Below are 17,119 nucleotides of genomic sequence, written 5' to 3' on the forward strand. Positions count from 1 at the left end.
TAGAGTCGGTTATAGGACCTATAACATTGAGGCAGTACCCTCAGTTAGAGGTAGGCCCTCTGGGGGACTCACGATATGGGTAAAGGTATCCTTGGAGATCCGCATAACTCTATTAGTTATTGCTTCAATGGACATACTTGGTCTGAAGGTTAATACAAAAGATGGTAGGACTCTCTTCCTATTTAATGTCTGTAACAGACCATGTAGCCATTCTAGGGAGTCTCCAACACTGGAAAAATTAGATAGCTTTATAAATGGCCTGGAAGAGATACCAAGTATGATACTAGGTGGAGACCTGAACTGTAACTATGAGCCTATTGTGGGTCTCGGTGATGTTTTCGATGATGAGGACAGGGCTAACAATATTCCACCCGTATCCAACATTGAGGCGGTGCGTGGTACTGCTTTAGCAGCCCAAATAATGAGGTTGGCAACTGTATATGGGCTGAGGCTCTGTAATGGGCGTCTTCCCTCCGATTCCCATAAGGCTGCGACCTTTGTAAAAAATTACTCCCAAAGTAAAATTGACTATATCCGGGGGGCGTGGCTACCGGCCAAGTATGGCGGCAGCATAAAGTGAGAGCTCCTGAAGGCACTGCGGCCTAATTATTAATTCGGCACACTTATCCGATACTTTACCCACCCGAAGCGGCAGCATTCGGGTCCGGGCCCGGAGCGGTTTCACCGGGTCGACTTCTGGCGAAATTCGATGACCGGAACCCTCCGCATCACGCACGGGCGCACTGGGGCCTGTGTAAAGGACTGAAGCAGCGACCTAGAGTGAGCCAGCGACCCCAGCGGAAGTGAGACCGGGCCGGCCTGGCGGAAGAAGCACTTCCCGACACATAGCCTGGACCACGAAATCACCCACAGCGGTAACCGGAACGGCGAAGGCACCCACGGAGATACTGCCGACAGCTGTGAGGCCAAAACTCGGCTGTCGGCACCTACGGGGAGACAGCGTATCCAGATACAGTGACTTTGAAGGCGGGAGACGGACGGAGCGACCGGCTGAGAACTGCAACACAGTAAGCCCCCCAGGGGATTGAACGTTGGGCCCTCCACATCCTTGCCTGACGCCTGGCAGCCGCTTCAGCGGACGCAGACCCCATCTGCTCCCCGGGCCGGTGCGGCTGGTAAGACCGAGGCGGGTGCCCCCGGGGGACGGGGGAAAAGGCACGCATCGACTCCATTGTGGAGGCGAGGAATACCGGTGGCGCCTGAGTACACAGGCCAAAGGTGACGATCCTAAGCCGCTGAGACTGAGGCGGCCCCCACAGTCACGGCTAGTGTTGCATAAACAGGTCCTCAACCGGACACGCGCTGACCCCACCATATGAGACACATTGGAGATAGGGGGAGCCCGACAACTATCCTACCTGGCAACGCCACGCCCGACCTGACCCTGCCTGATAGACCTAAAAACCGGTGGCAGAAAACGGACTAGTGCACTGGACACTGACTGGAGGGGACCGAGACATCGCGATCGTTACGGCCACAGCGACGGCCTTACTGACAGCGACAGCACCGGGTTCCATGCTTACTGGCCAGAAGTGCCCCACACGAGAAATGATAAGTGAATGAGCAAGACCCCCACCTGCGCAGGCCACACATCGAAGTGCACTCCGGCCCGCTACCTACTGACCTGCACGCCGGGGAGGAAATCACCAAGACGCGCAAGGAGGCGACCTCAGACTCTACAAATCTACGCGCCATGGCAGGCAAGGGAACCAGGAGTGGATCCACACAAGCTAGGCTGGAGAAATTTGCGTACAACCAGCACGGACAGTCACAAAACCACGGGCGCAACTCCTCGGGCGCTGCCCCTGTCACAGAAGGGAACAACGGAATAACGCTAGAGGACATCATGAGAACCCTCACGGAGGTCAAAATGACGGTGGGCTCCATCTCCTCTGAAGTCACACTGTTGCGTGCGGACTTCCACAAGATGGCAGAGAGGGTGTCCCAAGTGGAGGTGGTCACGAAATCTCTTGTGGAAGACACGTCGGACCTACAAACAGCAATGTAGCGCATGCAGAAAGTCACCAAGATCCTGCAGGATAAGTTGGACGACCAAGAAGGGCGGTCTCGAAGGAACAATGTGCGCATCCTTGGACTTCCGGAATCGGAAGGGAAGGGGGCAATGGACCTCTATATAGAAGATCTCATAACGACCAAACTACAACCCAAAGGACTATCCCGCTTCTTTTCGGTGGAGAGAGCACACAGGGTCCCGGGCGGGACACCGAAACCAGGAGCGACGCCGCGACCGGTGCTGGCTAGACTCTTTAACTTTCGAGACAGGGATGCAATCCTACAAGCAGCGAGATCCTCCCCACCGGTCAAAATTCAAAATGCAACCTTGTCCTTCTTCCCGGACTACACGGCAGAGGTGGCCAGGCGCCGCAAATCCTTCACGGAGGTGAAGAAAGCGCTACGAGACAGAGAACTGCCGTACTCCATGCTCTTCCCCGCTAAATTACGGATTGTGGCCGATGGAAAGACGTGGTTCTTTGACACACCAGAGACAGCGCAGGACTGGCTGGAGGGTTGGAGGCAAGTGGGACATCGTCACCGTCCGCACCGGGATCGGCCTACTCACCGTGGCGGCACGCAGGCGGCCAGCCAGACTGACCGCCCGACACATCATGAAGACACAGCAGCAGCGGACTCTGACACTGCTCAAGACCTGCTAGACACTGGGCGACCGGCACCGGTCTAATAACACGATATATGTATGAAGACCTGGGTGTGCCGTAATGGACCTCGGACCTGATGCGGCTGAGTAAGGTGGGCGCAGTTAGTGCCTGACGGGGACTCACCAACCCCACAAGCAAGTATGATAGTTGGGGAGGGACTAAAGCACTCTGCAATGTTGGGGACGCGGGCGGGATTTAGTCCGTGGAGCAGGGGAGCAGGGAGGGGGGAGGGGAGTTCAGTTTTGTTATTTACGTTTCTATCCCTGGTCATCGGTCACTACTCACATACTACTGCCACTCTAGATATCGACATACTCCTATACTTATTCGAGGACAGCAACTGCTGCACAACACTTACCAACACGTTACTCATGTCACGATCCCGACGACACTATGGCCGACCCACCTCATATCACATCCACTGAGATGACCACGGTGACGACAGGGGTGCCCCCATTGCGCTTATTAACATGGAACGTCAGAGGCCTAGGAGACAAGATAAAAAGGGGCCTGGTCTTACAAGCCATCAAACGCCAGAGCCCGGATATGGTTCTCCTCCAAGAAACGCACCTCACAGGGACGGCGTGCAAAGCGCTTAACAGGCGCGGATACGCTATGGCGACGCATGCCGACTTTACTTCTGGGTCCAGGGGGACAGGGATACTACTAAAAAAGACATCGCCCTTTATAGTCACACATAGCACGACGGACAACCAGGGACGCTTTGCAGCGATACATGGCCGGTGGGAGGGCAGACCGCTTAATGTGGTTTCGGTCTACATCCCCCCGGCGCTACATTCCATAGCACTCCCGGCACTGGGTGAGTTCCTTCTGAACCTCCCTGAAGGTGACACTATCATAGGGGGCGACCTCAATGCCATAATGGACCCTGCACTAGACACTTTTCCCTTCAGAGCCAGCTCAAGAAAAACGGCACCACTCCCTGACTTTTTGGAAGCATTGGGTATTGTAGATATATGGTGCCATCTGCACCCGGCGGCGACCCAGTACACTTTCTACTCCGCCGTGCATGACAGCCTATCTCGCATAGACTATTTCTTATTCCTGGGGGTGGGTGTGGGATCTATAGACAGCATTGACATCCTACCCAGAGGTATATCTGACCACTCCCCGATGCTTCTCGCTCTCACCACTAGAGAGCGGAGGTGCGCGAGGGTTTACCCAGTCTACCCCAACTATTTAAAGATCCCTAAAATACGGAAGAAACTGAAACTGGCGACAACACAATACTTTGCTGAAAACACTGGGACGGTGGCCTCACCATCGATCCTCTGGGAAGCCTATAAGACCGTCCTTAGGGGGAATGCGATAGCGGCCATTACGGGACACAAGCGGGACTCCCAGAAAGAACTTGCGGAAATTGAATTAACACTCCACAACGCAAACACGGCACATATGCTAGACCCCTCCCCGGACACGATACACACACTGCAGCTCAGACAACAACAGTACCAGGACTACCTCAAGACGACAGTGCAGGGCTACATCGCCAACAGGACACATAGAATTTATGATGTGGGCGACAAAGCAGGGAGAATGCTGGCATGGCTAGATAAAAGAGAGGGAGGTACAAGAGGTATTCAGAGATTAACTACGGCGGACGGCCGGAAACTGACACACCCCGAAGTCATTGTACACGCTTTAGCAAACCATTTTCAGAACATATACACTCCGGACCACATCGTCACAGCTCACATGGCGGCACTCTCGCTGACAGATGTTGACATCCCCAGCATATCACCTGAGGCTGTACAAGACTTAGAAGCAGATCCGTCTGAAGATGAAATTCAACTAGCGATACAGTCGCTGCAATCGGGCAAAGCATTGGGTCCTAATGGACTGCCGGTGGAATGGTATAAATCAATGGCATCTGAACTCAGTAGACCCCTGCTGAACATGTATATGGAGAGTAGGGAGAGGGCAGAACTACCACTCGATCAGCGCACGGCCACTATCGTGGCTATACCGAAACCGGGTAAACCCCCAACTGACTGCACATCATATCGCCCGATCTCACTACTAAATGTAGAGGCCAAGGTGCTGGCTAAGCTTCTGGCCACCCGTCTGATGCCCCACCTGGACACCCTGATCCACCCTGACCAATCAGGCTTTAGGCCTCATCGAAGTACAGCGCTGAATCTCCGGAGAGTTCATGGGGTACTGGCTCGTTCACACCTACTCCCAGAACAGGCTGTAATACTCTCCCTTGACGCAAAAATGGCTTTTGACCTGGTTGAATGGGAATACCTCTTCGAGGTGCTTGCACGTATGGGCTTTGGGCCGAAATATATAGCCTGGATACGACTACTCTACACAAAACCGGTGGCACAGGTGGTGGCTAATGGCCACATCTCGCCAGTGTTCCCGTTGGGCAGAGGGACCAGACAGGGATGCCCATTGTCACCCTTACTCTTTGCGTTAGTAATTGAACCTTTAGCGATCTTGATTAGGACGACGCCCTTATTCAAAGGCATCCAATGGGAGGGAGGCTGGGAAGACAAAATTTCCCTGTATGCCGATGACATGCTCATTTACATGGTAGACCCTGATGACGGAATCCCAGCTCTGTTGGAAATCTGCAACACGCACGGGCAATCATCGGGTTATGCCCTGAATTGGTCCAAATCGGTCATATACACATTAAAAGGTCCAGCACCAAGGTTACGAGGCGACTGCCCCCTGGCAGAGCCTGTGACCTCCTTCAAATACCTAGGCATTATCATCGCACATTCTGAAGCGGATTTCTTTGCTAACAACCTCCAACCACCGCTGGAACGCTTGCGAGCGGACGTTAAGCACTGGGCGACCTTGCCCCTCACCCTCCTGGGTCGGGCAGCCCTATATAAGATGATGGCGCTCCCCAGGTTTCTATACATATTAGAAAACACCCCATATCCTGTCCCAACGCGGTATTTCAAACAAATTGCTGCGTTAGTCTCCAATCTACTCTGGAACAATGGCCCAGCACGTATAGCGTATGACAAGTTAGTGAGGAGTTGGTACGAGGGTGGGATCGTGCTTCCCAATATTCAGCTTTATTACTGGGCAGCCCAACTCAAAATCGTTAACCAATGGCTACACACCCCGAGGGACGACCCAGCCTACAGGGCAGACTGGTCACAGCTGGGGACAAACTGCATGCTCGCGCCACTATATAATAAAGCGCAACTCAAACATCTGAACGGCCCGACACGACATACGGTGACCCTCTGGCATGTGGCACAGACAAAATTGGGATGGAAAGGGAAACTCACCAAAATGACACAGTTGTAGGACACAAAGTCACTGGGTAACCTTAGAAGATATGCAGGATTTACACAGTGGGACTCTATAGGTATTTCCACGGTGGGGGACCTTTGGGACCGAGACACGGTAATACCGTTCCCACAACTCCAGCAGCAGTATGACCTCAGACCCACCGAAACGTTTAGGTACATACAGATTAGGCACGCACTGCTCCAAGCTATCCCAACGGGCACTGCTCTGCCGGTATCCTCCCCACTTGAGGACAGGCTGTTGACGGATTTCATGCACCAGAGCGCAACTTCACTCACTTACAAAAAACTGATCAATAACTTGGAGGACCCCACGCTGAAACTCAAAGACAGGTGGGAGGAGGACATAGGGGCAATGGACGAATCGGAATGGAACGAAGCTTTGGCTTCCCCGAAAGAAGTAGGCATTTCGGCAAAGATCAGACTGGTGCAATTGAAAATTTTGCACCTCATCTATTACACCAGGACGCTACTCCACAAAATCCATAGAGCGCCCCACCCCTTCTGTTTGAGAGGCTGCGGGGAGGAGGGAACACTCTTTCATACACTGTGGGACTGCACTCACATACAAGAATACTGGAAACAAGTCATGCGCACAATCTCCCAGGTGCTCAAAATTTCCATTTTACCTGAACCTCGCAAGTGCCTTTTAAATATATGGGACCCAAATGACCTAAATAGGTATGGAATAATCTGGGCTACGTTAGCCATCATGATAGCTAAGCGCGATATCATGCAGAAGTGGGGGGCCCCAGATTTGCCCACTGCGAACAGATGGACTAGAAACATGGACGTCCTGATGGTCACGGAGAGAACTGTATATGTCCTTAGAGCATCCCCCCGCAAATGGAATATGGTGTGGTCGGCATGGAATGTCTACAGGGGTGAGATATTTGACCCCCTACCAGAGGGAGATGATCTGGACTCGGAGGGAGAGGAAGAGTAACAAACAGAGTGGGGGATGTCCAATTACTCATGCTACACGCAGCAGCGTTTTGTAATAACTTTCCTGAGAAACAACAATGGGGTGGAGAGGATTGATATAGGGAGAAATAGTGAGAAACGTACTTAAATGTGATGACCTGAGTTTTGGGAGTTAAAGGGGGGAGTTTCTTAGAAATTACGAAGTGACGCCCACGTTGGGCATCATTTAACGGGGAAATGAAGGTATAGTATATTATCTTAAGGGGGACTACAATGGACCATACATTGAATGTACTAGAGAAGGAACGAGTCATGTCTGCAGGTTTTGAAAATAACGTGTATATATCATGCCTCACACCACACTTATATGAAACTACCAACCTGAATGTATTGTACTAATTGTATAGTATGCCTACATCTCAATAAAGTTTATTTAAAAAAAAATAATTTACTATATCCTTGTAACCTTTGATATCTGCCCATATTTGATAGATCTAGAGATTTTGCCCAGGTTAGAAAGCGACCATCGTCCGCTTCAATTGATAATCACGCCGTGCTAATTTCCCAGTGATAGTGAAGTGACTGGAACCCCCATTACGTCCACCTCCAACAATGATGCGCCATTACCGAGTAATAATAGACGATCGCTTAAATGGGCTCAAATATTGGATCATGGGGAAGTGTTAGCGTGTATTTACTTACTTTTAGCAGACACGTTTTCCAGTTACATAAATCTGTCAGCAGGGGATAATACTTTTATCGACCTACATAACGGGTTTTTCAAAGCATTGTTACCTCTAATTACAAAAATGCCAAAAAAACACTGAAAAGAATAATAGCGTAGCTGGTAGACAATCTTGGTATGGCAAGGATTGCTGTATTGGCAAGGCTATTCTTTTAGAGGCGATAAAAAGTAAAGTACCGGAAGTGATTAAGGTGGCTAGAAAAGAATATAAAAAGACCCAGGCAAAAGCTAGATCAGATTGGGAAGAGGAAAGTTGGGCTAACATGCTATCGGCAGCAAAGAATAAGGACAATGTGGGGTTTTGGAGATTGGTGGCAAATGGGAACCATGTAGGAAGAGTGGCTCTTGATGTGTTTCTAGATGAGCAGACCTGGGTCGACCACTTCTGGCATCTATACAAAGCCCCAGAATATACGGGGTCAAGAGATAATGATCAGCCTTAGCTCTCTTCATGCACTTGCACTTTTGAGTTTGTTATAGGAGAAACTGAGTCAACCATTAATATGGTTAAAAATGGCAAGGCACCAGGCCTAGACAAAGTCCCAAGCGACTTATATCAACATGACGTAAACGTTTGGGCACCCTATATTAACCAGCTTTTTAATACCCTAGTAGCGGGAGCAGATTTTCCTGACAGTTGGAGGGGCGCAGAAATTGGCTTGATTTTTAAAAAGGGCGATAGAAATGATCCGTCCAACTATCGCCCGATCAGTTTAATGGATGTTTTACAAAAGATATTTGCCAGGCATATTTTAATACGTATGAATTCTTGGATGGATGAGAATAACATACTTACTAAGTTCCAATCAGGTTTTAGGAGTAGTATAAGTACAATTGATCAAGTTTTTAGATTATGTTGCCTTGTTTGGAAATATGTTCATCTAAGGAAAGGGCACATATATGTTGCATTTGTAGACCTTAGGGCCGCATTTGACCTAGTTCCGCGAGATCTTTTATGGGATTGTCTATATTCACAGGGGTTGCCGGTATGCTTACTTCAACAGATCATAAGGCTGCACGATAACAATTATGCGAGAGTGCGCTGGGGACCCAACGGTGAATTGACAAAAGCTATCCCGATAATGCGTGGTGTCCGCCAAGGGTGTGTGTTGGCTCCCACGCATTTCTCCTTGTTTATTAATGACATCCCGGCACACTTGGAGGATTGTAATAATGATTCCCCCAGGCTGAATGGAGTAAGGGTCCCCGCTCTCTTATTTGCAGACAATACAATTTTAATCTCGCAAACTCCCAAAGGTCTGCAATCCCTTTTAAATTAATTCCAACTTTATTGTAACAAAAAAGGCTTGGAGATCAATACGAAAAAAACGAAATGTATGGCCATAAACTCTCATAAAAGTTTCGAGGGAAAGTTATTTTTAAATGATCAAAAATTAGAACTAGTGTCGAATTTTACCTACTTGGGTGTTTCTTTAGATTCAAAGCATTCATGGAAAACACAAGTAGAGAAGAGTAAAATTATTTTATCTCAGAACACTTTTCCTATTTTAAAGAAACATGGGGCAAGTCAGAGTAAGGCAGTATCCCCAGCATTAGAAGTGTTTAAGTTTAAGGCCCAGTCCACAGCGTTATTCGGCGCCGAAATATGGGGGCCAATAGCGGGGAATCTCTTTACGAAAAGTGAAAATAAATCTTACAGAAGCCTTCGAAGATTACCTAAACGAACCCCACTTTTACCTTTAATGCTAGACCTAAATATGAAGCGTTTTGACCATCATGCAATCCTACGGCCATTATCCTTTTGGGTGAGACTCTGGAGTACTCCAGAACTTGAAGATTACAGAGATGGCCTTCTTGAAGTAATGAGACTGGATTTGCATAAATATAATGCATGGTTGAAGCATGTGCGAATATGGTTGTGTAGAATTGGCTTGTCCCATTATTGGGAAGAGCCTTTAAGTCTAACGCAAAGCTCCAAGAAATTGGTTAAAACTAATTTCTGGGCTTACATAATATGCAATCTTTCTAACTGTCACGCTGGTGGATCAATGACAAACAGCTTTTTGGCCTATAAGGATATTCCTTACTTTGAGGACTTTTTAGACGAGGTCAGACCGCCCTTGGCCAAAAGCCTATATTTAAAATTCAGGTATGGAATGCTGAAAACGAATGTAACTGTAGCAAAGTGGTCTAAGCCTTTGGGTCCGACAACAAATGAGACATGCATGTGGTGTCAGAATTGTATTAAAGAAGATGACATTCATATCCTCTTTTTCTGTTCAGCATATGTGGCTGCCAGGAAAAGATGGATTAAGCCACTGTGCAACGCTATAGGCGTACGCTCATATAATGAAGCATTTAGGATTGTAAAAACGGACACCAGATAAGTGATTGTTTTCGGCGTCAGCAGATTTCTTTTGGCAGTAAGCTTTGTACGTAAAAAAAGGAGTCTAGACTTATAAGTGATTAGGAATGTGTTTTCGTACCCTGTTTTCGATGTGTGTTCCGATTTATGAAATGGCTGTATAATTATAACTGCTTAGATGAAATTAATATTGGAACAGTGAAAATTGATTTTATACTGTACATGTTTTTATATATTGCCTTTTTAACTAAATTATGGATTATTGTATTTATTTCTTAACCTTATCCAACTGTATGTAAATCTACTTATTCTTCTATTTTACAAACGTTATGTATTGTTGTTTTTTTGTATCTTTTATGGCTCTAAAGGGCCGAAATAAAGATTTATGATGATATTCACTAGAAGACGTTTGTAACAGGGTTGACTTTTTAATAAGAATTCAAAGACTACAACTTAAACATGCATGTTATACTTTTTCTTTTGCAAGTAATCAAAATCTACCTTTGACCTTATGACATTTTGGTGCTCTTCTTCCATCTCTGCTTTCCTAACTAGTAATCTATATTTTACGCAGCTTTTCAAACACCCACGGGCATGCCTTATGGGACAGTCAATTTAAAGAATGGCGTAAACCCCGCAGAGACCCCAGTCACCTGCACTGCTGGTGTTGGGACTTTTATTGTGGAATTTGCCACACTCAGTCGCCTCACTGGCGACCCCGTATTTGAGGATGCAGCCAGAAAAGCCCTGACTGCGTTGTGGGAAAGCCGTTCCGAAATTGGATTGGTGAGTAAAACTATGTCAAAAGTCATATTCAGCATGTTTACTAAAGCTGGAATCATAGTATGTCTCGTGTATGTTATAAATAACAGAAATAAACTTAAAGAAGAGCTGTCACATGGTTAGATGCACAAAGTACAAAGCACGTTGCAGTATTCTGCGAACCGACCTATGTGCTAAAAGTTCGTTTCACACAATGCTAAATTGGAGTGGTTTGCAAACTAGACCTAGAGCATGAGTAATAATGAGGTAGGTTGCAAATTGCGACCCACTACGATTCACAGTCATCACATGAATGGTGGCATGCTGGAGGCCAGCAGACCTCCATGTCTGTGATTGCTTTTTAATAAAGTAAACATATTTTTTTAACAAAAGCAGCCCATTTTTCTCAAATGGAAATGGGACTGTATTTAAAAAGAAAATAATCTTTTTTGTTTAGGAGAAGGCAGTGGTACACGGTTCTATTAAAAAAATATTTTTTGTGTACATTCAAAAAGGGAAAGGGGGCCCCTTCCCTCATGTGAGCGGATTACCAGCACAACCTGGGGGTGGATAAAATATCAATGTTTCACAATCAGATTTTGTTTGGGAAACATTGATACACATGATACCGATTCTGTATTTGAAAGGGACGCCTACAACACAAACCTTCCAGATTCTGAATCAGTATCCATTTTTAGGTTTTGCTGGCAATGCGTACGAAGTACGCATGCGCTAGCAAAATCCTTATGTTTCTCTGTTGGGTCGGGTATCCGCCCCCTCCTCGCCCCCTCCTCCCATTGGCTAGCTCCATAAATGGAGGCTAGCCATTGGGAGCCGGATCTGTCCGTCAAAGGCCGGACCAGATTCGGGGGCCTTCCCGCTATTTTTTCCCTCTCCGCCTCTGCGATGTCGTCATCGCGGCGGTGGGCGGAGTTTCGTTATTTTTTTTTATTTGTTTCTTTTTCCCATTACGCGGCCGACCGCCGCAGGAGGAAGTCGAGGTGACTGCTGCCGTTCCCTCCCCCCTCCCGCTGTCCGTGAGCCCCCCCCCCCGCCCACCTCCCGCGTCTCATGTCGTCTGTGCCGTTCCGCCCCCCTACCCCTATAGCGCGAACTCGCCCCGAAGCTATCCGGGCGCTTTACATGAGCACCGGTTGTGTTGCAGACGGTCACATTCATTTCTAGGCAGGGGGAGATGAAGTGGTTTGCCCAGAATCACAGGATGCTTCCGCCTCCCGCTAGACTCGATCCGGTTCCCCAGCTTCAAAGTCGGCCCACTGGGATGCCCCCGGGCGGCAGGGGCCGGGTTTACACATAGCTTGTGCGCACCGGTGCAATCTCGCCTGTTTAGCTTTACAAGCGTGTGGGCCGCGGGCTTTGCCAGGCGTTCATTCTGTGATACCAGAACCGGCGGGCTGGTGTTCCTGGCGTTGAGTGAGGTAAACACCGTTTACATTATTAAACAGCTAGCGCTTACAGCACGACAAGTGTGAAATGTGTGTGTACATATCTTTGTGTACTAGGCGGGGGCTGGGGAGCGCCTGTCACAGCCCTCATTGCTATGCGTGCGTCTCATCTCATAGTTCTAGGCGCTGTGCCCGCCCCCTGGCCTTTTCTAGTACCCTTTGACCCCTGTTCCTTCTGGCTCGAGAGTGCAGATGTGGACAGTGGGGTGGAGGGGTGCACCATCTCCTATTTACTGAAGGAAGGTGCCCTCGCGCTAACAACGGACTCAAGCTGCCCCTGCCCTGAGCTGGAAAGAAAAGCGCCTCTAAGCGCCGGCATCGGCCTCCCTTCGGAATTCCATGTTGTGACGTGTAATATTCTGGTTTTGGGATTTTGCTGTGGCAGATTTCACACACAGACCAGAATTTGAATGTGGACTTTACATGGGCAAGACTGTCCCCCGAGACCCTGCTAACTGCGCATTCTATTGTCCATGTATAGTACGGAGATGGCAGACCTAAGGTGTATGTTGACAGGAACCATGAACATGCCCTGCCTTCTCGCCCCCAATGGCCTCTTTCATGTACCCTCCTCCCTGCTCTGCCTGTTTCTGTGTAAGTGAATATTGCACGGTGATCCTGGGTGCATGCACGGCTCGCCAGCGGTGAAACCTGTCAAGCCTCGGTTGTGACTGCAGGCGTGACTAGGCCTCCCAATATTTCTCGCTGCCCTTCTAGGGGCTGAGCAGAGCCACGTTGCTGCTGACATTTATTTATTTATAAAGTTTTATATAGCGCGATCAAGATCCCGAGGGATATCAGAGCTCTTTCCAATAGGACAGAAGGCAGGACATAAATGCAAAACCGACAACAGGTCGGAGTAAAAACACATTGGGTGCTTGCATTGCTGTCCACAAAGTGCAAATCCATCTAATAGAGATGGACTTTTGTGCAAGACAGTGGGTGAATGACGATTCAGGATCCTGTAAAAAATCGAGGGGTGGCAGGCACGTGATTACATACATTGTGTACCTTGTAAACTACCTACAGTGGAGTGATGGAGCGTGTGACACAAGGCGTTGTTCTGTTGAGCCTCACCACGGTCTACTCTGCTGTGTATTGTAAAAGGCGTAAAATGAAGGTCGAACCATTGGCTGGCATGGGCCTTGAAATTATATGGCACCCAACACTAATGCTGGAAGCTTCAGAGCCAGTGTCGAGTGCTTGTACAAAGCATGCTGGGTCACCACCTCAGAGGATATACAAACATTGTCCCCTTGTCCAGTTCCTTTCTTCTGCAATCCAAGTCCTACTCCTGAGCCCCATTCGCTTCCTCTGGTGATACAGAGTCAGTTTCATAAGAGGAAGATTGGACCTTCTGGAAACCCAGACCCATCAAAGATTCAGCTTAGCAAAAGGTTTTAAAGCCTCCAATTAAAAGTCAAGGCCATCCTATGTTCACCAGGTTGCACGTTTTATTCCTCTGGTTAGAAGTGCATGGTTCTCGTGGCCTGTTCTACGACTACACAGCTGCTGGAGTGTTGTGTCTTCGCCTCCTGTGCTATAGTGTTAGCAAAAAGATATACAAATGTTTGTCCTCTTTCCTTTCCACTCTGTCTTCCACTTAGCAAATTCCTTTTTTTTAAAATTCTTTTAATAAAATGTACACAATGTAGATTTTCTCTTTCCACTCTTGTAGATGAAACCCTGACACAGCGCACACTTTGCGACGCCTCTCGTCCAGGGGCACTGGAATTAGGCAGCAGCTTTTTTTTGGCATCATTATGGACTTGTGGCATTTTCCACTGAATCCTCCTTCTGCTGAACAATTATCAGATTTTACCCCCAAAAAGGTGTTTCTAGCACAAACAAATCAAAAGTGAATTAAACGATTTTCTAATCCTGGCTCCTCTCAAAAGCAGACCACTAGCGAAGGGTTACTGTTAACCTTTCAGTTTTAACGTGTTAATCTGGTGCTAATGAGGTGCAACTTTGTCCAAACAACATTAATAGGTGTTGGAATGACAAAATAATACTGTGGCACATTGTGCTGCATTTTGCCTCATCTGATCTTGCTATATACTTTTGACAAGCCGGCTGCATATTTTGGCCTTTATTGCAGCATAATTCGAGTGGCCTAGCTTGAGCCTGTCTGAGGAAGGAGCTCTAAATTTGTTCCCACTTGACAGGTTTAAGGAGAACCTGCTCTGAACGTACGAATTACAAACATGTCAAGCATAAATTCTTAAAACATTTGCTTCCTCCGGCCAGGGGGCAGAGGAATGGGGATTAGTTACATGGTCGCGTGGATGGCATCACAGTCATGCTTTACACATGTAATATTGTACACGATTACAAAAATATAGAGCATGATAACGATTTAGTGAGATACACTTAGCTGTCGTTGTCACAGTCGTTGGAATGGCAAAGGCGCAATCTTGCAAGCCTAGTAATATTGTTTCTGTGTTCAGGGGCGTAACAAAGGGCCCCTGCAGCCCCTGTGGGGCAGAGGGGTCTCTCATCACATTCTGTAAGAGGGGGCCGTCATCTTGCGCTACGCCATTTACTGGGCACTGCTGTCCTGAGGCAGAGAAGTGCAAAACGTACTTATAATAGTATTACTTTATTATTTTGAAGTTTTTACACTTGTTAACAATGTCTGAGCATAGGTTGCACCTCATTAATGCAAGCTCCGCTCTACAATATAGTAATAAATAATAGAAAGGTGACCAATAAACCTTTTCCCCGCCCCCTGGTTCCCCTGCCCCCTGGCTGTGCTTGCTTCCCTGCCCCCTGGCTGTGCTTGCTTCCCTGCCCCCTGGCTGTGCTTGCTTCCCTGCCCCCTCGCTGTGCTCTGGGTGTGTGTCAGTCACATCTTGGATCAGCCACAGGAGTATTTTTGTTTCATCTTCTGTATGAGGGACTATTAGATTAAGCTATTGACATTGTAAATGACAATGCCATTTATTTATCTGTTTTCAAAACCAACACATAAATAAACAATTTGTCATTTACAATGCTAATAGCTCTAACTTTGGCAAAGGCAAAACCTTTGCATTGTAAATGCTTGTTAAACACTTGTAGCAATTCGGAACTTTTCTGAATCTCTAAATGCATTTAGCACTTAAGGGTTTAAGCTTTCATAAGCCCTCTGATTCTCCAGAAAGGAGAGTTTGTAAGTGCTAAAACCATTTGTACATCTGGCCCTAAGTTTGTAAAGTAGACATCGAGGAACTCAAACCAAAATCATTTTCAGGGTTTGATATCTCTCCTCATTCAACCTCCTTGGGTCTGTTCCCTTTTCTTTTGATTCAGAGAACAGGTAATTACATTTCAAAAACTACACTGATGTTTCTGTTGCAGCGCATTGTACCGTGCACATTTCTGGTGCAAACTCAAGTACAAGCTTTTAATTTCTTTTTTTGGGCTGGGAGGATCCCCCAAACAAGCAGGCCAGATGGAGGTGGGCATTGAGGTCAACTTGTGACCAAGTAACATGATTTCCGTTTTTGACCCGTTTAATTTAAGGGAGGAATCACACATCCAGCCATGTATCTTCGTCAAACATAAACGAAGACTGTCAGGGCATTGATCGAGTTGGGAGAGTGAGACGACAAGTTGGGTGTCATCTGCGTAGCTTACAATTTTGATCCCAAACGGGGCAACCACATCCTCCAGGGGGGCCATGTACACATTAAACAATGTGGAGCTTAAAGATGAGCCCTGCGGCATGCCACACTGGAGGGGGATTGAGGCAGATCGTGGATTGCCTTCCCAGACTTGAAAGGTGCGGTTAGACAGGTATGATGTTAACCAAGTCAGGGCGGACCCCCATACTCCCACCTCGGCCAGGCGCTGAATAAGGATACGGTGATTCACCATATCAAAGGCTGCACTCAGATCCAGGAGGATCACTGCCACTGATTCTCCTGAGTCCAAGATGCACCTTGCCTCCTCGATGACAGAGAGGAGGGCCGTATCAGTACCCTGGCCTGGGCGGAATCCGGTTTGAGGGTTGCGCAAACGATCATTGGACTCCAGGAAGTGGGAAAGTTGGTAATTCACCAGTCTTTCTGTGATTTTACTAAGTCCCGGGAGTAATGAAATCGGCCTAAAGTTTGCAAGCTCCAGTGGGTCGAGATGCGGTTTCTTAAGAAGGGCCTTCACAATGGCCCCTTTCCAACTGGGCGGAACAATGCCCTGGGAAAGAGAGGTGTTAATGAGCTCAGTTGCTGGGATGGCAATGATGGTGGCAATCTGTTTGAGAAACCGCATAGGGACTGGGTCACTAGGGGAGCCGCTTTTAATGACGGATAAGATTTTAATAAATTCCTCTACTGAGACTGGGTTGAAGGCATTGAGCTGGGGACCTGCGTCCGGAAGCAAGTTACCGGCAGTAGCCTGGCCATCCGTTTGGGGCAGAGTAGATAAGATGTTTTGAATTTTTAAGTCAAAGTAATTAGCAAGTTCATTACATTTGGCTCCTGGCGTGTCTTGAGACAGCGGGGGGGTCGGGGATCTTCAATAATTCTTTGACAATCTTATAGGTTTCTCTAGTAGAGTTAGAGGAATTTTTAATTCTCTCGTCAAAGAATACTGTTTTGGCGTTTCTGAGGGCAACTTTATACACTCTAATAGCATCACGGTAGGTATCTTTGTTTGCATTATCCCAATCTTTTCTCCAAATGTGCTCAAGCTTCTTACAGCCTTTCCTTAGAATTCTGAGCTCAGGAGTATACCAGGGGGCAGAGCCAACTCTGCCAATCTTTTTTCCCAGTCTTATTTTTGGCAGGACTAAGTCCAGTGAGCTCGTAAGCCAGTTTTTAAAATTGGTGTCTGCTGTCACGGGGTCCAGATCATGGGGAGGAGTGGAAAGTTCAAGAGTACGAGTCCAGTTTTCAACAGAAAGCTTGGACCACGCC

General features: G+C 47.6%; 1 protein-coding gene across 1 annotated transcript in view; it reads left to right on the plus strand.

Annotated features, from left to right (window-relative positions):
- EDEM2 (ER degradation enhancing alpha-mannosidase like protein 2) overlaps positions 1-17,119 on the plus strand; it is a 217,711-nt gene that overhangs the window by 119,199 nt on the left and 81,393 nt on the right. The window contains exon 6 of the mRNA XM_078652241.1: positions 10,565-10,776. Coding sequence (XP_078508367.1) covers positions 10,565-10,776 — 212 coding nt within the window. The remainder of the gene's footprint in view (positions 1-10,564; positions 10,777-17,119) is intronic.

This window comes from Lissotriton helveticus, chromosome 7 (genome assembly GCF_964261635.1).
Source record: "Lissotriton helveticus chromosome 7, aLisHel1.1, whole genome shotgun sequence".
Lineage (NCBI taxonomy): Eukaryota > Metazoa > Chordata > Amphibia > Caudata > Salamandridae > Lissotriton > Lissotriton helveticus.